The 25594-nt window shown below is 34.4% G+C and overlaps 1 protein-coding gene across 4 annotated transcripts in view; it reads left to right on the top strand.

Annotated features, from left to right (window-relative positions):
* The window catches only part of STRN (striatin), a 110443-nt gene that overhangs the window by 17132 nt on the left and 67717 nt on the right, over positions 1–25594 (top strand). For all 4 annotated transcript variants that reach the window (XM_025260869.3, XM_006056846.4, XM_006056845.4 and 1 more), the window contains exon 2: positions 23156–23259. In XM_025260869.3, coding sequence (XP_025116654.1) covers positions 23156–23259 — 104 coding nt within the window. The remainder of the gene's footprint in view (positions 1–23155; positions 23260–25594) is intronic.

Genomic DNA, 25594 nt, shown 5'->3' with positions numbered 1-25594 from the left:
ACCAACCAACCACTAGTAACTAGTAACCAACCACCAACCCTTTCTCAGCTCTTATCCATTAATATGGTCATCCTATCCCTTATTCACTTTGATGTTTCTGTACAGGCCACATTTACTCTCTTCAGTTTTATACTAATCTCAGCTCTCTCTCTCAGCTTCTTTGTTCTCTTTCTCTTTTTGGATTATTCCTTTCTCAGTCTCTTGTGATCTTGCTTCTGTTCTCTGGTCAGATCGTTGTTGCCCAGATTATACTTTTTTTTTTCCCCAGTAGTTACACATTAAGCCCTCTCACTCCAGTTGATTCCTTTTATTTAATTATATCTCTAGTTAGGCCTGGTACTTTTCACAGTGAAAATTCTTCATGTTTAATTTCTTGCTTATCTCTTTACCTGGGTGACCTATCTCTTGAAACTCAGTCATCCTTCTCCTCCCAGACTGAGTCAACCTTCTTCTCTGTATCCAAACTCTCCTTTACATTGTCTCAAAATCTAGATTCACCTTTCATTGAATGTTTCACTCTTGTCTTCACTTTCCTAGCACACATCTGATTTCATAAGTCCTGTGTAATGTTTTAAATCTATGTAAAATCATTTAATTCCTGATACTGTACTGTTGTTACCCTGGCTCAGACCTCCATCACCTCACCACCTCATGTCTGGGTGACTGCAGTAAGGGACCTTCCTAATAAATATTATACCTCTGGTCTCTCCTTTGACTAAGGCATTCTACATAGTATTGCTTCTGGCTTCTAAAAATATTGATTTGTTCAAGACATTCTCTTTTATTTTTCATTTTTGTATGTAGTTGATTTCAGATCTCTCCATTATCTCTCCATTAGGCTATTTATATTTCCTGTCTATTTGATCTTTTTCAACCAAAATAGTGTACTCTTGCTTTGCACATAAGCCATATCTCTTTTTTTCTTTGTCTCTCTCTTTTAAAAATCATTACTCAAAAATGTTTGCATTCTGGAATGTCTTTCCACCACCTCGTGGTTTGTGTTACTCTTTCAGATTTATGTGTTCTTTATTCAGATTTAGCTTAAGCCCCATTTCCAATATGAAGAGTGTTTAGAGAATATTTTTAGTACAGCTAATCCTTGAACAACACGAGTTTGAATTGTGCAGGTCTACTTAAATGCAGATTTTTTTCTGTAGTCAATACTACAGTACTTTACCATGCAAGGTTCGCTGAATCTGCTGCTGTGGAACCATGGATATGCAGGAACTACCAGGGTGGAGGGCCAGCTATACAAGGATTTTTGACTGCCCAAAGGGTAGATGCCCCTAACCTCCTGTTGTTTCAGGGTCAGCTGTAGTTGCTTTGTCATTTGGCACTTAGGCTGTGTTGCCTTGAACTCTACTTTTTATGAACTCGTTCATTTAATTGAATAGGTATTTATTGGATATCTGCTATGTGCAGTGACCATTCTGGACCTTGGGGATATAGAAACTAATATTGGAGCCAGTCCTTTCCATCTTGGAGCTTCAGCAACTGCCTCTGTATCCTATTAAAAAAAATTTTTTTTTCCCTAGCACCTTTTCACAGTACATGTTAATAATGATGATGTTAAAATTGAGTTCAAATTTGCAAGGAGCCCCTGGCCTAATAATGCAGCTCCCTCTTTCCTTCCTGCTGCCTCTGCCTTACTGCTGACCAGGATCCACTGGTAACTTCAGAGGAGAGGATGATTGATCTGTAGGATGAGGATGTCTGTTGGGAGGTGGCTATTGTCATGGATTCAGTAATTTAAAAAATTAGCCAAAGTAATACTGCCTAGGAAGATATTAACTCAACTGTATACTGTCAGTCTCCCATGAAAAATAAGACAGTAAGTAGAATGCAAGCAAAAAGAAAATCTTTTTTAAAAATATTAGTCTTGGAATCAGTACTTACTCAGTTGTGTTTTTCATACACATCATCTTTGGTTCTGTAGAATCACAGGATGTTAAACTCTTTCATTTTATGGTTGAGGGTACTGAGGCTCAGAGAAGTTCAGTAACTTTAATAAGATCACATAGGTTAGTGAGAGAACCAGGAGTAGGAATTTCCCAAATGACAGACATCAAAGAACACTGAATTTTTGTATAATACAGCTCAGTAATTGATGTGTATAGTTATGGCCCTGAGTTATCAGGAAAAATTAAGTGATGTTCACTGACTTTTTTGAAAAGTGAAAGCAGGAATTCATGGATCTTTTTGATTCAATATACTTCAAGGCTTAAATGATTCTATTTATATCAATTATTTTTTATACATGTTTTATGAATCTTTATTGTTTTTCCTACTTTGTCTTCCCTTTGTTTTCCTTTTAGATTGAGTAAAAATTGTTATTTTTGATATTTTGACCTAATTTTTTATATTAGTTTTTTTTTTAAAATCAGGAAGTGAATGTGTTATGATGATTGAAAGTCAGGTAGTTACTGATAAAAGCTTTTTAAAATAAAACTCGACTTTCCTAATTAAGGAATCTATTAACATTGATTTTTTTGACAATGTTTTTGTAAATTTGCCATAACATGAATTAGAGATTTAGAGCATAAAATTACTAGAAACCACTAATTTTTCTACAAAAAGAAACAACTTTAGTCCTTGTGTAGAATTCGCAGTTAAATTTAGAGTTTCTAAAAAGAAACTAAATTTTATATTTATCAATTTTAAAGAAAACCAGAGCTGGACGGTGGTTAAGATGGTAAAAGCAGATTTTAATCAGGAACCATTACAGTAGAAGGAAAGAGAGCTTTTAATATGAAACTGGGCTCAATCCCAAATACAACAAGGTGAGGTTGGAATAGAACGCCAATGAGGAGGGTATGTGGGTGTGTGGTGGGTGGAGGGGGTTGATGGAGACAAAGCATCAAGGATAAGGGGGTGATTGTTGTTCAGTTGCTAATTTGTGTCCAACTCCACCATCTCATGGAGTGCAGCACTCCAGGCTTCCCTGTCCTTCACTATCTCCCAGAGTTTGCTCAAACTCATGTCCATTGAGTCGATGATGCCATTCACCCATCTCATCCTGTGTCGCCCCCTTCTCCGCCTGGCTTCAATCCTTCTCAGCATCAGGGTCTTTTCCGATGTGTCGGCTCTTCACATCAGGTTGCCACAGTATTGAATTTTCAGCATCCGTCCTCCAATGAATATTCAAGGTTGATTTCCTTTAGGTTTGACTAGTTGGATTTCCTTGCAGTCCAGGGGATTCTCAAGAGTCTTCTCCAGCACCACGATTCAAAAGCATCAATTCTTTGGTGCTCAACCTTCTTTATGGTCCAACTCTCACATCCATACATGACTACTGGAAAAACCATAGCTTTAACTAGATGGACTTTTGTCAGAAAAGTAATGTCTCTGCTTTTCAATATACTGTCTAGGTTTGTCATAGCTTTTCTTCCAAGGAGCAAGTGTCTTTTAATTTCATTGCTACAGTCATTGTCCTCAGTGATTTTGAAGCCCAGAAAAATAAAATCTGTCACTGCTTCCATTTTTTCCCCTTCCATTTTCCATGAAGTAATGGGACCAGATGACATGATCTTTGTTTTTTGAATGCTGAGTTTTAAGCCAGTTTTTTCACTCTCCTCTTTAGTTCCTCTTCATTTTCTGCCATTAGGGTGATATCATCTGCATATTTGAGGTTATTGATATTTCTCCTGGCAATGTTAATTCCAGCTTGATTCATCCAGCCCAGCATTTCGCATGATGTACTCTACATATGTTAAATAAACAGGGTGACAGTGTACAGCCTTGTTGTACTCCTTTCCCAATTTTGAACCAGTCAGTTGTTCGTGTAAGGTTCTAACTGTTGCATCTTGACCCAAACATCAAGGATAAAGGGGTTCTTACTAAACTGACCTGACAGGATTCTTGCTGAGGGCAGGCTAGGGTGATCAGATATCACCCGAGGGATAGTGGGGATGAGGAATTTGATCGATATTGAGGATGATCAGATATTGAAGGTGGCTGGAGAAGGAAATGGCAACGTGCTCCAACATTCTTGCCTGGAAAGTGCCATGGACAGAGGAGCTCGGCGGGCCACAGTCCATGAGGTCTTGAAGAGTTGGAGATGACTGAGTGACTAAGCACGCACACACACACAAATTTTCAGATATTGAAGGTAGAAGATTCTTGCTAAACTGCCTTAGTAAAATTCTTGCTAAAATTGAATGATATAAAGATGGTCATGGAAATCCAAAGATTGGGTCTTAAAGAAGAGAGAACTCAGAGAAGGCTGACTAAAGTTTTGTCAAGAAGAGAATCTTTGTCAGAAGAAATGATTTATATAGAATAAGAATAATTGAATATACAAACCAGAAGATATATACAAAAAATAGATTTGTATTTTTTGTATAACTCGCTCTCCCCAGTTCTTGGCCATAATCTGTTTAGACATAAATTCTGGTATCAATTTAGTGTATATCCTCCCTGAATTTTAGTGTATACACATATAAACATACACGGGTTTTTTTTTTTTTTTATTGAACTTGTATTTGCCTTGACAATAATTACATCTTTACATTTTAAGTTTTTCCAGTTAAGACTTCTCTCTTTCGTTAAGTAGAGACATCTTATACTTAAATACTTAGGAATAAATTTAAGAATTTATAGGTTTTCTTACTTTTGTGAGTGGGATTTTTCCACATTACTTTCCAACTGGTTATTTCCAATATTTGGGAAAGCTGTGCTTTTGTGTGCAAAGTCATCTAGTTACCTTGCAGAAATACTTATTCTTTCTAATGTTTAGTTACTTTAGGAAGAGAAGCCAAGTGTAAATATTTCGTGTTTATTCCTTCTTTGTTTAGAATTGGCTATCAATCCCAGAACTTCGTATTATGATAGTCATACTTACTGGAGGGTATCCTTTTGTTCTTTAAAAAAAAAAACAAACAAAAAAAACATTATATGGAAATTGTATAACTGTTAAGTGTGATATTTGTTAATGGTTTCTAAAAACTACTATCTAGCATGTTAAGGAAGTTTCTTCTTAGTTTTCCAGGAGTTATTAACAGAAATAGATAATGAATTTTGTTAATTTTTTTTGATCTCCTAAAATAATATGTTATTTTTTTCCCTCATTTATCTTGCTAATGGCATAAATGTGGTTGTGGAGCGATTTTCTTTTGATACACTGATGTATTTGATTTGATTATATTTTATTTAGGATTTAGGATTTTTGCTTCAGTATTCTTAAATTCATCGTTTTTGTTGATCTTGTTTTGAAGTCAGGTGAGAGGATTGAAATCTCCTGTTTTTCAGTCTGTGGCACATTATCATCTTGGTCTGCACACAGCCCTTCTCTTCTTTAATTTACTTATGCAGTTTTGTCTTGTTTCCTCTCATATTGTCCTTCCAGATTTTTATGTATCTTTGTAAAATATTTTTGTTTTTCCTGTGCATGTATTTTTTTATTTACAAAAACCAAATTGTATAATTTTCTCTTTTTAACAAGGCTCATCTGTGATATTTTCTGAATATTAAGACCATTACTTTTAGCTATTTGTGAATTTCTTTCACATATTAATGGGTAGAGAAATTGCTGGTTTGTAGGGTATATGTAAACTTAAGTAATTTGCTGATTGGTTTCTAGAGTGATTACTCTTGTCTTCGTTTCCACTAGCAGTGCATGATTGCACAGTGCTGTTTACACTTGGCATCTTCTAGAGTTCTAATTTTTGCTAGTCTAATAAATGTGAAGCTGTATCTCCTATTTAAATTAATTTGAATTTTTCTGGTTATCACTGAGATGAAGCATCTCTTCCTAAATTTGTTAGCCTTTTGGGTTTCCTCTACTCTGATGTGCTTGTTTATATCCTTTGTAAGAGCATGGAGTGTTGGTCTCTGCATTTATTGAGATCATCTTCTATCTGTATTCACAAGTAGGATTATTTTTCTTTTTCCTATAATTTATTTTTGGCAATTTTTCAGGTTAGTGTTTCAGTTTTAATAGGAAACAAAGATAGTTTTATTTATTAAAGCTAAAAAAAATCTAATACTTGTAAAGTAGGTTAAGATGAAGTCATTGGATTTGTATTTATATTAGTAACATCAATTAAAATAATGGATATCATTTTATGTAATGGATTTAATTTTAAAAAGCCATATTTTCTGAATCTTATTTTTAAAAATTAATAAAAGGAAAAAATATATATAGAAATACACGTGCATACACACACACATTTGTAGCTACTTTAATTGTTTTAGAAATATTAGAGGTTTGTGTGTATATGAAAACCAAGATTGCCAAATGTATTTCTAGTCTGAAAACTCTAGCCTTGTGTTACCTGCCGTGTAGATGGAATGCCCACATTTATAATAAAACCAGTTACATATAAACTTATTATTTCAGTCTTATCCTCCCTCCTTACAAGCTCTTTTCATTATATCCTTATTGCCTTTATATATTATTTACACGTAAGGCAGCTTATCTTAATAAAAGTCTGACGGTAGCGTCTTAGTTTTCTTCAGATCTCTGTTAGTGTAAACATCTATGATTTAAATATGATGTTAGTACATAGTTATTTTAACTATTTTATTTTTCTTTTTGTTTGTGTGACAGTGATATGAGTTAATAAAACACTTATTCAGAACAGTGAAACATAGGAAGTGCTCAATAAAAGTTAACTTTATTAATTTTGTATATTTTCGTTGTGCATGTGTGCTCAGTCATGTCTGACTCTTTGTGGCCCCATGGACTGCAGCCCGCCAGGCTCCTCTGTCCATGTAATTTTCCAGGCAAGAATACTGTTGCCATTTCCTACTCCGGGGGATCTTCCAGACCCAGGGATCAAACTTGCATTTTATATGTCTCTGGCATTGGCAGGCAGATTCTTTACCACTGTGCCACCTGGAAAGCCAGGACTTATACATATAAGTCCTTGTACTTATTTTTAGTAATTATGTAACCAAAGCAGATGTTAGTTTTGCTTTTTTTCCTGTCTGTTTCTGCATATAGGAAAGTTCAGAAGGGACTTCTGCAAATTGTTCACATTGATAACCTCTCAGTAATGGAATGTGGGTAAAGGAGTGGATCTGTTGGTTCTTCCTTTACATCTTTATATAAAGTTTGGATTTTTTCCCATTTTTCAGCATTTCTAGTGAGGAAGAAGAATATTTTTAAAAAGCAGCCAAGATGTAGCTTATTGAACTGATCTCTTTATGAGCATTTGGATGGCTTTGTTATAAGACAATGGTCAACATATGGCAAAATAGTTCATATTAGTAATTATCATCAAAGAAATGCACATTAACACAATGAGGTGTCCTTTTCTGTCTATGAATTTTTTAAATCAATGAGAACACTTAATGCTAGGGAAGATGATTAAACATTACTCTCATACATTGCTGTTTGTATTGTCAATTGGTCAGTACCTATGAGGAAACTGTTATACTTTGACCTAGTAATTCTACTTGTCATAGTCTATCCCAGAGAAATAGACAAAATTGCTAAAAATGTATATGCATGAAGATCATCATTGGCAGTTTATTTTGTACTAGTGAAAAATTACAGTATAAATGTTAAACTATAGTGAAACTAGTGTCATTTAGGAATGCTTTTGGCTGCAGGTAAACTCTATTAACAGAGACATAACATATAAAGTTCATATTTCTCTTAAGTCTGGTGGTGGGTAGTCTTTTTATCTCACATAGCTGGTATAGTTGCTCAGTGAGGACATAAAGAAACTTTCTATTCTCCTCTAGCATCTTTCACCCCCAGTGTGCTGGCGTATTTTCTTTCTTCTTGTTACCTTATGATTCCAAGATTACTATGGTTAGAGACATCAGGACCACACTAAAAAGCAACGAAAAGTTTGTTTGAGGTTTTCTGTTTGTTTTGAAGTGAATCTCCTTTACCAATGAGTGATAAACTTTCTCCAGAATTATCTTCTCTCCATCTTCAGCACACGTCTCATTGGTTACTTGGTTACGTGTAACTGTAAGAGAATCTAACCAGGAAAGCATTTGGCTTTCCAGATTCTATAGTGGGAAGTTTCAGGGTTGGTAAAAGCGGGTTGGGAATGTACCATTTGTAAATAGAGACTAGTGCAATTTCGATGCATGAAGGAGGGCACCCAAAGCCAGTGCTCTGGGATAACGCAGAGGGAGGGAGTTGGGGGGGGGGGTTTCAGGATGAGGGGGCACACATGTATACCTGTGACTGGTTCATGTTGATGTATGGCAAAAACCATCACAATATTGTAAAGTAATTATCCTCCAATTAAATAAAAAAGAAAGTACCATGTTGAAAATACATTTAATACATCTAACCTACTGAACGTGATACCTTTAGCCTGGCCTACCTTAAATGTGTTCAGAACACTTATATTACCTGCAAGTTGGGCAGAATCATCCAATACAAAGCCTATTTTATCATAAAGCGTTGACTACTTCATGTAATTTATTGAGCACTGAAAGGAAAAAACAGTGGTTGTCTTGAGTTTCGAATGGTTGTAAGTGTATTCGTTGTTTCTCCTTGTGATCGCATGACTTACTGAGAGCTTTGACTGCTGTTGCTGTCCAGTATCATGAGAGTATTGCTAGCCTGGGGAAAGATCAGAATTCAAAATGTGAAGTACGGTTTCTATTAAATACATATTGCTTTCCCACTATTGTAATGCTGAACCCTCATAAGTCAGGGACTGTCTGTAGTACTAATGGGAAAACTAGTTTCCCTGATAAGGCATTCTCTCCCTCCAAATATAACTCTGCAGAATCAACCATTTTAAAAAACTCTTTAACTTTCCTTTTTGTTATTTATTCCTGTTTTAAAACAACATTCTTAAACTACTCCCTCTTTATCTGTTTTAAATAATATCTATAGACTTCATGTATGGTAAATTAAAACTTAGCTGTATCATCCCCTTTCACTTATCCACTCTACTTTCACTCTACTTTCTTCAGTATGTCTCAGTATTTATAGTTAATGTTTTTATTATTATGTGAATGTACACATAATATCCACTTCTGAACCAGCCAGATTGTGTACTGTGATTTTTTTCTTTTCCTATGAAGGTTTTTGGCTTTCTTGGAGTTAATGATTAACTCGTTTTCCCCCATGGTTTAATTTTTTTGAGTGTTGCTCTATTCACAAACTCAGTAGCTTTTAGATACAAATTTACGTGTGATCACACTTACCAGATAATTTCTCTGGCCCACTTCCCCCATTTGTAATATTTTTTTATGTGGTTGTGCTGAGTCTTCGTTGCTGCACAGGCTTTTCTCGAGTTACGGGGAGCAGGAGCTACTCTCTAGTTGCGGTGCGCAGGCTTCTCATTGTCACACCTTCTCTTGTTGCAGAGCGCAGGCTCTAGTGTTCAGGCTTCAGTAGATGCCATTTGCGGGCTCAGTAGTTGTGGCTCTCAGGCTCTAGAGCACAGGCTCAGTAGTTGTGTTGTGCACACGGGCTTAGTTGTCCTGCAGCATGTGGGATTTTCCCAGACCAAGGATCGAACCTGGTCTTCTGCATTGACAGTTGGATTCTTTATCATTGAGCCACCAGGGGAGCCTCCTGTCCCCCTTTTTTTTTAAAAAAACTCTTGACCTTATTCCTGGAGTTTCCTGTCTTGCTCTAATGTGGGCTACTTGCTCTTTAGGCCTGCGAATCAACTTTTATCCTGGAACTCATTGCTTCCCTCCATTGTTAGAACTCCTCTGTTTTCTGAAGTCTTTGTCTTCTTTTTAGTTTATCCTTTCATTTTAATGGTATCATTAGTCTCTTGAGGAAGGATGTATGGAAAGAACTGTTTAGAAAATTTATATGTCTGAAAATGATTGACTGACTGATGGTTGAAAAGAATGTGAATATATTGTTTCATTTCATTGTAGCCTCAATATTATTCTGATTCTCGTCTGTTTGTATTTGTCCTATTTTTTTGTCTTGGAAGATTATCCCTGGTTGTCTTAAGTTTTATGATAGGTTTTGGTGTAAGCGGTGAATTTGCATTCATTGTGTTGGTGGTAGGTTTGTTTCTGTCCTTCAGTTCTAGAAAAAAAATTTTTTTTGAATGATTTGCTTGATATCCTTTTCTGAATTTTCTCTAGTCTCTCTTATCAGATCAGATCAGATCAGTCGCTCAGTCGTGTCCAGTCTCTCTTATAGGAACTATTTATTAGAGTGTTAGGCCTTTTGATTGATCTTTTTACTTTCTTATCTTTGTCTGTTTTCCATTTCTTTGCCTTTTTTGTTTTGTGAGAGAATCCTTCACTGTATCTCTTGATATTTTATTTTCCTATTTTGACTTTCATCTTTTCCATTTCAAAGAGTTTTGTTTTCCAAAAGGTACTTCCAGTCATAAGATAAATGAGCACTAGGGATGCAGTGTACAACAGGTTAAATATAATTTACATGGCTATATGTTACATAAAAGAGAGCAAATCTTAAGAGTTCTCATTATAAGGAAAATATTTCCTTCTTTAATTTTATATCTATATGAGATGATAGATATTCACTAGACTTATTGTGAAATCATTTTGTGATGTATATAAGTCAAATCATTATGCCACATACCTTAAACTTATACAGTGCTCAATGTCAATTTTATCTGAATAAAACTGGAAGAAGAAAAAAACCAAACTGTTCAAGTAATCTATTAGATAAGATTGGGGCCCATATGATGAGACAGCATTACTGAAGATTACTAATTTTAGTCCATCTAACCCCAAAATATTTATCAAAAAATCTAATATAATTTACTACACAAATAAAGTAAAATAGTCTTAATTGCAAAAAAAAAAAAAAAGTTCTGATCTCTAAACATTTTGATAGCATCCTGTTATTTTGTGGAGGCAATATCATCTCTTGTTTCAGCAAAGCATTGTTTATTTGTTAAGAAGTTTAGCTCTGGAACTAGGTCTGAATCCTGTTCATGCTAATTAACCCTGGACAAACGAATCTCTATGTGTCATATTGTTCTCTATCAGTTAAACAGGGATGATAATAACACTTCATGGGAGTCTATGAAAATTAAGTGCAATAATTACCTATAATCTGAAGTACCCAGTCAGTGTTAGCTGTTATTTCCCTGAGACCATTGGAGATCTTTTGAAAACTTGTTTTGTGTCTATATTGTCTTGTTTCCTTTGTGTTCCTTTTAATCCTTATGTTTTTGTCTATATTTTATTGGATAGAGACTTTTCTCAAATGTCAGGATGGACCATTTTTAAGAATGTAGCCCTCATAAACTGCTGGGAAGTCCTCTGTTTCTAGACAAGGTGTCTAACATGGAGCCTTCAGTACAGTATGATCAGGCCTTCACTGAAGGATAATCTGATTCAGGTGAAATGGCTTTTTTGTTGTTGAAAGACCCCTGAATGCCATACTTAAATGACAATAATTCTTTTTGTCTTCTGAGTTGTATTCTGTTTTTTAGCAAATGGTAGTCTTATCACCTGCCTTGGATAGAGAGCCTTACTGCAGAGATAGATGGAACCTGGATAGGAAGTAGATTACAGGTTTTACCTTTAAAGCTTTCACTTAGTCATCTTGGTGGTTGTTTTTTTTTCGGTCACTGCCCCTTTCTTGCCCTCTCCTGTACCTGGTGTTCTGAGTCAGGACCTCTGTGTTTCCATTTCTTCAGAGACTAAATGTCTAGTATCTTGGGGTGGTGGGCTAGAAATAGTTGCTTTCTTGCATGGAGTAGGGATGGACTCCATTAGGTTTGACTGCATTTCATATAGTTTTAACTTCCACCTTTTTTAAGCCTGTAATACACCTGTTCATCTGTGTATCTCATACCTCTTAATTTCTGAACTGTTGAAGGTATTTTGGGGGAAATCGACCAGCTTCTCATTGAATTCCCTCTGTAGGTACTTAGGTTTCTGAGCTGCTAAGTAAGTACACTTTCTTCATCTGTTTTCTCTCACCCCTTGATGCCTGTGGCCTCTCTATATTCTCTTTGATCTTGTGGGTTTATATCTTTAAACAATTATTTAATTCTCCTTGGAAAGGAGCTATTCTTTCTGTCTTATGTTTTAAAATTTAGTGTGTGTTTGCCTCATGACTATGCTGAAATATATGGAGGTTTTTTCCTTCTAATTTCCTTTATTATTCCTATTTTCACATTCCTGAGAATTTTGCCATATGTCTATCAAGTTCTGTGAATTATCCCAAGGGGGTTTTTAATACTTTGTTTTTGAATCTATACATTTACTTAGATATTAGTGCTATCTTAGTTAAATTATTTTTCTAGTCAGGAACATGAGTAGTGCTTTTATTTATTAATCTTTCTGGAACCTCATTGTATCACAGAGAGAGAAATGTCCATCTCTTCAGAAAGTTCAGGTGGGCAGCTCTGTTCTTGAGTGCTTTACAGTTTTCTGTATTTATTTTTTTCTTTATATATTTATCCTTTAAATGAATACGTTGCATTATTATTCATTTGTTATTGTTACTGTTACTGTCTTTTCAGTGTGTACTGTTAATACATAGTGTTAACATGAAAGAGAGATGCCCTAGAGCAGCATGGACAGGGTGCGCATGGGAGAAGGGCAGCCGTTATCTTAACGTTTAGTCTTCTGCTCTATAAGGTTCAAACCCTTTATTATTGCATCGTAAGTACTTCCGATTCTTGGGAAATTGAGACCTAGTAACTAAGTACACAAGAGATGAAATTCTATTTTAAATTTCAGTGGTTATTGCCCTTCTGGTGACCAGAAGACTTATAACCTCTATCCAGGCACTGCTGTAGAGAACCTGGGGAATCAAATTAGTATTCAAAAAATTGTTTCTGGTGAGCTTGAATTGGAGCAAAGGAAGCAAAGGCTTGAGGCCATCTAGAAAACTTCATATGGAAAAGCCTGGTGAACTATCTTTCGATTTTAGTTACTTTTGGAGGGTAACTATTTGTTGCCCTTTATTTGTAAAAGGAAATAATGGAGTGCTGCTGGTTTTATGGATTTATTTTATATACTGCCACTTAGCTAAATTCATCTGTAATCTTTTAATTTTTAGTTTCCTTGGGTGTTCTAGGTACAGATCATTCCCTTTGGGAAAAAAAACAGTACTTTTTCCTTTCCTTTAATTATTTCTTTTTTTCTTCTTGAATAGTTCAAATACACATTTGTCCAAGCAATTTTTTTTTTATTACTATATTAATGGCATTGGTGGTGGGGCCATTTTGAATCAGCTTTGCTTCTTTTTTACGGGTAGTTCTCTATTTTTTGACTTGGTTTTTGGTAGGAAATAAATAGGCCCTTTGAAAGGTACCCAAGTGTGCTAGACCCTTTCGTAAACATTACATAGTTTAAACTTTACAGTAACATTCTGAGTTTGAGGATATTATCAGCATTTTTACTAATGAGGAAATGAAAACTTAGGTCAAACGATTTGCCATTATTAAGTGACAAATGAACTTTAGAAACACTAGATACTGAATGCTTTTTTTGGAATCTTTGATTCCTGGATCATATTAAACCTGTGAAGAACTATAATAAGATACATAATAGTAAGATAGGTATGTGAAAGTGCTTTGTAAGCCATAGTGGAAAAGCTGAATATTATCATTGCCTCTCCTTAGCTTATCAGGGATAAGGTATGGGGTGTCATGTGTTATGTATTTGATCTACAAAAGCACCAGGAGGTCCCTAAGTGGCTACAGAAAAGGAATGTGTTCCTGTGTGATACTTATATTATTTAAAAAAAGACAGCAACAGCTCTGGTATACTTAGAAAATAAAAAATTTTGCTGTTTTCTTTTTATTTTAGAAAAATGAAGTATTTTTTTAGTTTAAATTTTCTTGCAAGAACAAAATAGATTAAATTTAATAGATATTCAGCATTATCTTCTGGAATTAAATTTGAATCAGCAGACATGGAGGTTAATAAACTTGATAAGCAATAGATAAAGGAAGATTATATGAAAAAGAGTTAAGGTAGCAATGAGTCCATAAAAACTGGTAATAGAGGACACCAAACTTTCTCAAATATATTTTTATAGTTATCTGTTTTTTACTGGTTTCATCAGCATATTGGAAAATTGCTTATTAATCACTCACAAATGCATAGTTTTCTAAGTCCTATTCAATATGTATTGGAGAAGGCAATGGCACCCCACTCCAGTACTCTTGCCTGGAAAATCCCATGGACAGAGGAGCCTGGTGGGCTGCAGTCCATGGGGTCGCTAGGAGTCAGACATGACTGAGCGACTTTACTTTGACTTTTCACTTTCATGCATTGGAGCAGGAAATGGCAACCCACTCCAGTGTTCTTGCCTGGAGAATCCCATGGACAGAGGAGCCTGGTGGGCTGCTGTCTATGGGGTCACACAGAGTCGGACACGACTGAAGCGACTTAGCAGTAGCAGCAGCATTCAATATGTATAAGCATTTTATCTGTGTGTGTAATATTAATTATTTATAGGATGGTTCTATTAATAGTTAGGCCAAATTGCTAGTTCAATCACTTAGTGACTATTAATGTTTCACCAAATATGTGTTTCATGATCGTGAATTTCTTCTTTATTCTCACATAATTTTCTTGAAATTATGTGCTATTTGTCATTATAAAAAAAATTATATATAATTCATTGTTGTGGTGGGGGGAAAAACAATCCAATCCATAAACTTGGGTTCTATTATTACTAGAACAATAACATATTTTTACTATCAGAAGACAGCAAAAGATAAAAAATTGTCTTGGACAACTGGTTGCTTATATTCTTTTCAGAGGTAAAATAGTAATGTAAGTAAACAGGAAGATTTTGCCTACATGTGAAACATAAGAGAAAGGCTTAAACACATTCAATCAAGGGATTAGGCATCCTAAGTTTTTTTAAGAAATTGATTCTATTATATTTTCTGTCTGCCTTGGTCATTTTGCTTTTGCCTGAATATTAAATATTTATAATTTTCATATATTAATATCAAAACCTTTTGTTTTAATGATAGAAGTTGCAGTTCACATTTCATAGTGACGGTGTGGTAGATGAAAGAACTAAAAATTGAAAAATTTTTCAAAGCTATGTGGAAAACAAATTTGTGGCTTATACTAATTTTTTATACTTCTAGTTTATTATTATCTTTGTCATTTACTATGACTAAAATTTTATCTTTTTAATCAAATAACATTGAATAACTAAGGTCCTTTGGGACAGAACAGTTTTTTTCTATTTGTTTAGTAGGTACTGTATTCAGTAGAGTTATAATTTAGTAGAATGCAGGAATTCTGCCTTTATATCCTAATACAAGTCAAGTGGGAGGCACATACATAGAAGGCATTAAGTGAATAATTGTTGAATGCATGAATGAGGCTTCTGTCTTCAAGGGGATTATTATCTCTGGTTGGAAATGAGATAAATCATAAACACTTAAAAAATTTAATGATAAAAGAAAATATTTTAATTGTGTGATAGTCCCGGTTAAATGAGATTAGCTACATACTGTGTTTAGCAGAGTGGTGAAAAACAAAAAATCCACCCCATTTTTCTTGAAATGTTAGGTAAATAAAAATAATGGCACAGAAACTTTGTTTATGAGGAAAATTTCAAGGAACTCACAGTTTGTTAAAAGATAAAGCTAGCTGTAGAGTTAATACCAGATTAAAATACAGTTTTTGAGTTATATATCAGTTTTGTACTTAACTCCAGAATTAATAGGCATCTCACTGTATTTTATTTGTGTTTATTTTTTATATTTACTGCTTTTACTTGTAAGAGTTTCTGATTCTAGTTGCAGACAGCACATGCTATTCAGCATACATGTTTCAGCCACTGAACTGTGAGCTCTGTTTTACTTGTTTTGTCACTACCGTAGCTCTAGTGCCAGTAACTGTCCTGGTACAAATAAAAATGGTTAGATAGCATCACTGACTCAACGAACATTAGTTTGAGCGAACTCCGGGAGATGGTGAGGGACAGGGAAGCCTGGTGTGCTGAAGTTTATGGGGTCACAAAGAGTCAACAACAACAACAATAAAGTAAATGCTCAGTTAATATTGTCAAATGAATAAATGTGAATATTTGAGTCAAATCCCCAATTGTTAGTAGCCTCCAATGTTTCATCTGAAGAATATATATGGATATATGTGTGTGTATATTATATATATATTTGTTTGTTTATATATGTGTATACTGGTATTGTACCCAAACTGAATTGAAAGTGCACTATGAGTAGCAACTTGGTTTATTTGTCTTTACTATATTCTCCTTTATGACAATTTGAACTGTGATAGGTAGTAGGTATTCCCCAAAACTGTTATTAAACTGAATTAAAATGGTTGATTTTATTTTCTGATAAGGAGACTGCTAGAAATACAGTCATACACAAGGAACTTGGAAGAGAATCAAAAAGCTAGTGTGTACCTGTTTGTCAGCTTGAGGACGTTTATAAGACTTCATCATTCTCTGTAAAGAGCTGGGGTTCTGGGACAGCTCAGTTATTTGCTCTTTAGCAGCCTATTTGCTTTATTTTTGGCTTTCTAACTATGTCACAGATGGTGTAGGTCAGTGGTTCTCCAAGTATTGTCCCAGAATAGCAGCATCAGCATCACCTGGTAATGTGTGATACTTAATAACAATGCATGTTCTAGGCCCCACTCCAGACCTGTTGAATCAGAAATGAGGAAGGGGCCAGCCCAAGCAATGTGTGTTTCAACACGTCCTCTAGGTGATTCTGAGGCTAAAGTTAGATGCTGCCAAGTGACGGCACTGTCTTTAGGAGAGAGGGCCAGCTAGAGATGACGATCGTATGCCTAGAGAAAAACAACTAGCAGCCTAGATGCACGAGAATAATGTAGTCCAAAGCGTCTCAGAGGAAATAGGTATAATTTATAGAAGACATTAAGATGTCAGTATAGAGCAGATTGTTGAAACTTCACTGTGTGCTCTTCTTTAGCTTAAGTAAACTATTTTATTGACTTTTACTTTTCATGTATTTCTCTTGTTATTTGTGAGTTTGTGCTCTGTTGACAGAAACTTATATTAGTTGTCTTTTGGCACTTTATTTTAGGTTTTTGTAAAAGTGAATGTTCTTTCTTTCCCATAGCATATGACAGAAAAACAATTGAAAAATAGCCAACCCAAACTAATATTTTGTGTACATTTCTTTTTGAATATACTTTTCATTGATTTCAGTTTTAAATTTTAACCCTGTAGCATTTTAGAGTACAAGATAGTTTAAATGGTCTCAAAAACTATTTAAAATAATTTAGTTATTAGATACTCCCATGTGTGCAGGTAAACCTACTTAGATATAGCAGATTTATATTCCTTATATGTATCCTTTTGACAAATTAGAATTGAAAATAATAACAAGTTTCCTGTTTATCATATAGACTTAAGTTGTAAAATATCTACTGTTTGTTTTTTTTTGTTTCTAACGGTTAGGAAATTAGAGGCCTCTTTTTAGGTATACAGTATAAAAAACTTATGGAATTTTTAAATATTTATTGTCCTTGAAGATAATTCCAAAATTTTCTCTTGAAAATAGTGCCATTACTATTAATTTTACTTGTACTACAAATATTTTATTTGTAACACTTAAAAGCTATATTCATACCTTATCTACTAGTTCAGATTGTCCACAGTAGTGGTGAACCTGATTTAACACTATCACAGTCAACATACAGTTGCATTTTTCCCAACATATTATCTAATTATTGAACTTTATTAAGCTGATGAAAAGGAGAAATATGATTATAATTTTAATTGGCATTTCTCTTGTGAGAGTGAACATCTTTTTAATATGTTTGAGCTTTTGTATTTCCTTTCTATCAACATGTTCTTTGTGTTTTTTCCTGTTGAGTTCTTGATCCTTTTCTTATTAATTTGTAGGTGCTCTTTATATATAAAGAAAAACACACTCTTGTGATTGGTGGCATTACTACTTCTCTGATTTTGTTTTGACATTTTGTCAAAAAGAAATGGTCTTATTTGTTATAGTTTTTCAGCAACTTTTAAATTACCATATATAAATTTTGTTTTTGAGGTGAAATTTATTAGTTTCTTATGACTTTGGGTTTTGTCTTATTTTCAAAAAGACATTCCATGAGATTATTAGAATAAAACAATCTCTACCTTTTCTTTTAATACTTTTGGGTTCCTTTAAGTTTTTGATCCTTTTGGCAATTTGTTTTGATATGAGAAATAATTTCCAGATGGCTACCATCAACATTTATTGAATAATTTACATTTTCCCTAATGATGTACAGTGTCACCTTTAATTTATACTAAATTCCTGTATGTATTTGGGTTTGTTTTTGGATTGTCTGTACCATACATGTGTCTTTTTGTGCATCATTACCACTTTTTAAGTGACTGTAAATGATGATATGTTTTAAAATATTTCAGAGCTTTGGAATTTTTTTTATTCTTGCTTTATTTTTCCATGTGTACTTTAAGCTCATCATGTGTGATGTTTTTAAAAACATTGTATTTGTATTTTAATTGGGCTTGCATAATTTTATAAGATTAATTTAGGGAAAAATAAAATTAATAAAATTAATAAATTTAAATTTAAATAAATTTAAAATTAATAAAATTAATTTAGGGAAAAATAAAATTGTTCTTCTTGTTTAAGAACATGATTTTGCTTCTCATTTGTTCACGTCATTTTTTATGCTCTTCAGTAGCATTTAAAGTAATCTTTGTATACCTCTTATTTTCTTCTTGTAAGGTTTATTCTAATCTTATTACTTTGTTATTATAAATGGAATTGTTTTCATTCATTATATCATCTAACTGGTTGTTTTTATAGAAGCCCTTGGGTTTCAATTTATTATTTTTATATGTAGTTACTGAAATTCCCATATTTTTATAATAGTTTATAGTCTATTTTTTTCTTGGATTTTCCAGGTATCCAGTCAAATCATTTGCAAATAATATGATTTTATTTCCTTTTTTAATTTATAAACTTATTTTTTATTAATTGAAGTATAGTTGATTTACAGTATTATATTTTTTTAGATGCAAAACATAGTGGTTCAGTATTTTATAGATTTTTCTCCATTGATGTTATTACAAGATAATGACTGTAATTCCTGTACTATACAATATAGTCTTGTTTATCTCTGTTAATCCCATTCTCCTGATTTGTCCCTCCCCACTTACCTCTCTCCCCCCTTTGGTAACCACAAGTTTGTTTTCTATATCTGTGAGTCTGTTTCTGTTTTGCATATTCATTCATTTGTACTATTTTTTAAATTTCACATACAAGTGATACCATACAGTACTTGTGGTTCTCTGACTTAGTTTCCTAAGCATAATATTTTCCAGGTTCATCTCTATTACTGCAAATGGCAGAATGTCATTCTTATGGCAAGGTAGTATTCCAGTGTATCATACGTATATATAGGGAATAGTGCTCTGTCTATAGATATATGTATATATATACCACATCTTCTTTATCCATTTATTTGTTGATGGGCACTGAGTTCTTTCCATGTCTTGACTGTTGTGAGCAGTGTTGTTATGAACATTGGGTTGCATGCATCTTTTTAAATTAATTTTCATTTTTTCCAAACTTACTTCTTTCTGGACTAATGACAGTGGCCACCACCAGAGCAGTGTTAAATATTTGTGGTAAGAAATGGACATCCTTGTTTTGTTCCTGATGGTCGTTACTTCTTAGGTTTCTCTATTACACATGGTACTGGCTTTTGAATTTAATTGTTTGTGTCTTATCATATTAAGGAAGTTGGCATAGTGTTTGTTTCAAAAACAGAAATCTCCTGTTGACAGAAAAGTTGGAAGGGCAGTACAAATAAGTTTTTTTTCTGAACCATTTGAGGGCAAGGTGCCAGGCAACCTGATGACCTATTGCCATCCACCAAATACTTCAGTGTTTGTTTTCTGTAGACAAGTACTATGCTGTGTAACCACACATAGCCATCAAGATGTAGAAATTAACACTGATGTATTACTACCGTTTGATTATCCCATTCATATTTTGCCAGTTTTCCCAATAATGTACTTTTATAGCCAAATCTAGAACAGAATCATGGATTACATTTGGTTTTCAGGTCTTTTTAATCTCCTTCAATCTGAAACAGTTTTTCTTTGACTTTTATGACCTGACGCTTTTGAAGATTATAAGAATGTTAACATAAAATGCCCCTCAACTTCAGTTTGCTTGATGTTTCCGTATGATTGATTTCAGGTTTTGCATCTGTGGCAGAAATATCACAGAGATATTCTTTGATCACTAGGAACTATCACAAATATTCCTATTATTCTTGTTTGTTTTGCCTTTTCCAGGCACCTCCATCTTCTTTGTAATCTTTCTTTTCAACAATTCTGGGTCTTTTAGTATTAAATATTTAAGTAGTCCAGTATGTGAATTGATAGGAGGATGGGGAAACAAGTGTCCTGGAAATATAAGAAGTAGTTGGTGGGTTGGGGAATGAGTCACAGTAAAGATTTTTGAGCATTAGAGGCTGCAGTGTCAGAATCACCCAGGACAGAAATACAGAATGGTGGCAGAAATGCAGAACTAGTCAAATGGGATAGAAAGGAAGAAATTGGTAATTTTTAAAAATTATTTTGATTATTTGATTATACTGGTTAAATTTTTATTAAAGCCACTTTGAAGACTGTCTTCTAGGCCAAAGCACTGTTTGACCAAATAAGTTGGACTGTCATATCCTTTTGAAGGACATTCATTTTTGTCACTCTTTAATGCATGTATTATTACTCTGCTTATATAAAATAATCTCATTGTAGAACAAATAATTTCAAAAAGTTTTATAATTGTTTAGTGTAGATATTACAGATATTTGATACATTTTCCTCTTTGTGTACAATTGAATCATCTTTAGCCTATTTTTACGTATTTCAATAAGATAAAAATAATCCTTCTAGTAACTGCAATATAAATTTTAAGAGTTTGTTGAAATGACAACAAAAACATGACAGAACCTACATTCTCAAAGTTATAAGAAGCTCAGTGAGTTGGATTTTATGTTTATTATGGTACTGTAAAGAGAGAAATGGGTGTCGTTTAAACTAAGAAGTTTGATGTTCATTCACTAAACCTTTAGTTGGATCATCCACAATTTCTTAGGGATATTGTAAGGTCCATCATTAAATGTAATTTCTTGCTTACTTAAATGGAAAGCACTGTGGATATATAAATAACATTATCTGAGTTAATATAATAGAAATGAGAGGGGAAAGAATGTGAGAATAGTGAACCTGATAGCTGTCTTTGAGGGCCTTTAAGTAGATAGATCTCCTGCCACTCTCCTAGTGGTGTTATGAGTTACCTTAACAGATTAGTACTTGCAAGATAGTTTTTAATTCCTTAAGTAGAAGGTATTATTTCAGTTCTAAATGTATTTTTTAGTTATTCTGAACGACTGTTCTTTCCTATCCCCTTTTGTCTGACTGAAGATGAGAGTATTACAATTTATTCATGTTAAAATGTAGGGTTTTTTTTTTTTCTTTCTTTCTTTAGTAATACTTGGGTGGGGCCAGGAAATTATGGAGGGCCACTGGCTCTGATTTTCCTTTTCCCACCTTTCACTTTCTTTACCCCTGCATATCGAATCTAAATGGGGGTGGGGTTAAAGGTGGGGATTGAGAAAAGGCAGTTATTCCTTATTTGTAGATGTCCAGGATAGTCTCTGGAGACAAGGAATCCATCATAAAATTTAAGTAGATGGTGAAGCTCTGAGAACTCTTACTTTACAAGGCTTATTATAAGAACTCATGATTTTGCTTTACCCACTTTCCTCATCTTCACTCTGAAAATAAATTGTGTAAGTTTCAAGTGTACAGCATTGTAGTTCAATATTTGTAAATGCTGCAAAATGATCACTGCCACAAGTCCAATTACCATCAATTACCACCGTACAGTTCATCCGTTATACTCATGTTGCCTGTCCCCCAACCCTTTTTGCCTCTTGTAACCACAGATCTCTTCTTTGTATTTATGTATTTGTTCTTGTTTTGTTTGTTCATCTTTATTTTTTGTAAGATTCCACATATGAGTGAAATTACACAGTTTCTGTCTTTCTCTACCTGACTTACTTTGCTTAGCATAATATCCTTGCGGTTCATCTATATTATTGCAAATGACAGGATTTTATTTTTTATGGCTGAGTAATATTCAGTTGGAGATCAGCCCTGGGATTTCTTTGGAAGGAGTGATGCTAAAGCTGAAACTCCAGTACTTTGGCCACCTCATGCGAAGAGTTGACTCATTGGAAAAGACTCTGATGCTGGGAGGGATTGGGGCAGGAGGAGAAGGGGATGACAGAGGATGAGATGGCTGGATGGCATCACCAACTCGATGGACTTGAGTCTGAGTGAACTCCGGGAGTTGGTGATGGACAGGGAGGCCTGGCGGCTGCGATTCATGGGGTCACAAAGAGTCGGACACGACTGAGCAACTGAACTGAACTGAATATTCAGTTGTGTGTGTTATACATACACATGCATATATATACATACGTATGCATATCTTCAGTAGCCATCTGTCAGTGGACACTTAGTTTCCATATCTTGGCTATTTATTATAAATAATGCTGCAGTGAACATGGGGATGCTTATTAGTGTTTTGAATTAGTGTTTTTATTTTCTTCAGATAGATACCTAAAAGTGGAATAGTATGACTTGTGGTAGTTCTCCGTCTTCGTTTTTTATAAAGGAGAACACCCCTCAGTGCCTTAAAAGACAAACTCTTGAGCAAACTGTACTGTATTTTGCATATGTCTGCACTTATGTTCGGAGAAGGCAGTGGCACCCCACTCCAGTACTCTTGCCTGGAAAATCCCATGGATGGAGGAGTCTGGTAGGCTGCAGTCCATGGGGTTGCTGAGGGTTGGACGTGACTGAGCGACTTCACTTTCACTTTTCACTCTCGTGCATTGGAGAGGGAAATGGCAACCCACTCCAGTGTTCTTGCCTGGAGAATCCCAGGGATGGAGGAGCCTGGTGGGCTGCCGTCTATGGGGTTGCACAGAGTCGGACACGACTGAAGCGACTTAGCAGCAGCAGCACTTATGTTGGTTGTCTTAACATCTGTAGTCTAAAGTAAAATGCATATAGATGTCCTTTAAAAAAAAAAAGTTAAGCATTCCACCCCTTGCAATCAGAGCCTTTCTGTTTACTTTGTGACAGATATGTAAAAAGAAATGTTTTTATATTTAATTGTTTTATCTTCCAAAGATTCTTCAGCTAAGTTTTTAAAAGTTTATTTCATCTAAACTGCATTTTGTCTTTCTTTTCCTTACTCAGGCTCAGATTGCCTTTCTTCAGGGGGAAAGGAAAGGTCAAGAAAACTTGAAGAAGGATCTTGTGAGAAGAATCAAAATGCTGGAATATGCTCTTAAACAGGAAAGGTAATTCAGTAAAATGGAAGGTAGTATTCTCTTACTGGAATAATTTTTCTGTTACTCCTAAAACAGGTTCAAATTTTAATGTGTTCTGTTTGAATTCAGGAACTAGTATTTGTAATAAACATTTAGAAATGGTTGCTATATGTTAATTTGGTGATGAATGTTTAGTAATAATATGACCAAAAACTGATGTATATGGTTTTAAAAATTTTAACAACTTTTTTCCCTACTCTGTCCTTTCTGAAGAAATATGTATACTTCCTGAACTGTCAATATCCATTTCTTTATAGAATTAAAGTAGTTTTTGAATTGTAAAGGAAGTTTCTATAATACTTACTCCCTTTTCCTATCATCTGGTATTGTTCAGTTTGATGTATTTTCCATGGAAAAAACCTGCTCTGGCAGACTGTGTTGAGAATCTTTCTTTTTGATATTTTTAGCCTTTGCTATCACCTATTCATATCTCTCCAGAAGTGAATCTTACCTTTCTGTTCTGCTAAGTGTCTAAAATACTCAAGAATTAATCTTGGCTTGCAAGTAAAGGACAATAGGTCATGGATGCGAATTTTGGAAGTTTTCATATGAATTAAGTATTTGCTTTAGCAGATGGTCTTTAGAATTTTTGTCAGCAGCATGAGACAGTTCTTTGTTTTAGATTACTGAGTACTTGAAAGGTGATATTGAAATTCTGTATTTTGCTTTGTTTTTGATCACATGGCCTTTTCATTTTTTTTTGAAATTGATGAATGGCTTGTTTGAAAAACTACCATAAAATAACATTTAGCAGATGATATTTATGAATATTAAGAGATATAAAGCTTTATTAGTTGTGTTTACCTTCATGTGGGATTTTAAATGGCACAAGAGACTGAAAACAGATTGACCTCTTAGTGAAAAATTGGTGGTTCTTTTCATTCCTTGAGAGGTTGATTGAAAGCTGTTTTGGGGAGGTGGGGGGAGAACACTTTTAAAAGTGTGTAATTTGGGAATATCTGAGATTTTAAGCAATCTAAATGATAGGCATAATCAGAGAGCATAATAACATTAATAATAACTACTTATTAACTACTATGTATTAGACCTTGAGGCTTAAAAACTAAATAACTTAGAGTTACAGAGTTACAGTAGAGCTATGATTCAGATCCCTCTGGTTTGTCTGCTTCTGAAGCTTGTACTCTACCAGTACATTATACTATCTTATAAGTCAGAAAAGTTGAAATATACAAATACTAAACTAACCAAGGACACGGATATGGTATGTATGTGTGTGCATGTGTATGTGTTTCCCTTCTTAATAACATATTCATTAATCTATCCATCCGATTTAAGTACTGTGCTGGAATTGGGAACAAGCAAGTCACAGTTCTTGTCCTTCACAGCTAAGAGTAGCAGGAAGCAGAGTCATAAATCACAAAAGTGCAGTGCAGTAAGTGAGATGCTATGGGAGAAGTCAGCACAGGGTACAGTGGTACCCAGGGTACAAAGAAGGGAGTGGTTATTTGGATCTGCAGTCTGTGGAAGTAGAAAGGAGGGTGTAATTAGAGGAGGTGAAACATGAACACCATCATAAAAAATAAGCTGTTTGCCAAGGTTCAGGACGTGGAGATGGTATGTTTGACATGAGACAAAGCAGTATGGTATGTTTAGAAATTTGCGATTACTGTGTGTGGAAGGTAGGGGTGTCAGTTGTAATTTATAAGCTGTAATGGTAGAGGTGGACAAAAGCCCGATCATGAAGAGCCTAACTAAGGAGTTCAAACTCCTGTCTTACATTGGAAGTTTTTAAAAAACATTTTATTCTAAAATAATCTCAAACTAATTGAAGTTGAACAAACTGTATACTGTACCCAGATTTCACCAGTTGAGAACATTTTGCTGTATTTACTTGGATCATGTTCTCTCTGTATACTCATGGTCTTCCCCCTCCCCCGCCCCTCCCCCAGAGTCTTTTGCTACTTGTTTGCAGACTTATGCCCCTTTGCCCCTAAATACTTAAGAGAGTATCTTCTAAGAACAAGGACTTTCCCTTAAATAAATATAGTTCATTATTAAGGAAATTTAATGTTAACATAGTTCTGTTATGTAATATAGCCCATATTCATATATTTCAGTGATGACCTTACTTGATCTTAGAGGCCCAGAAGCAATCCAGTGATGATCTTTATAGCATTTTTTTCCTACCAAATGTGCCAGTAATAATCTTTGTAGTATTTTTTTTTTTCCTGGTCCAAGGTCTAGTCTAGGAATATATATTGCATTTATTTGTTGTACTGTTGAAAGGTTTAAGCATAGAATAGTGTTAAAAAGATTTTAGAAAATCACTCTGACCTTAGTTTGG

The sequence above is a fragment of the Bubalus bubalis genome, chromosome 12, assembly GCF_019923935.1.
Source record: "Bubalus bubalis isolate 160015118507 breed Murrah chromosome 12, NDDB_SH_1, whole genome shotgun sequence".
Lineage (NCBI taxonomy): Eukaryota > Metazoa > Chordata > Mammalia > Artiodactyla > Bovidae > Bubalus > Bubalus bubalis.
Note: the sequence above shows the minus strand (reverse complement) of the source record. Positions and strands in the feature narration are given on the sequence as shown.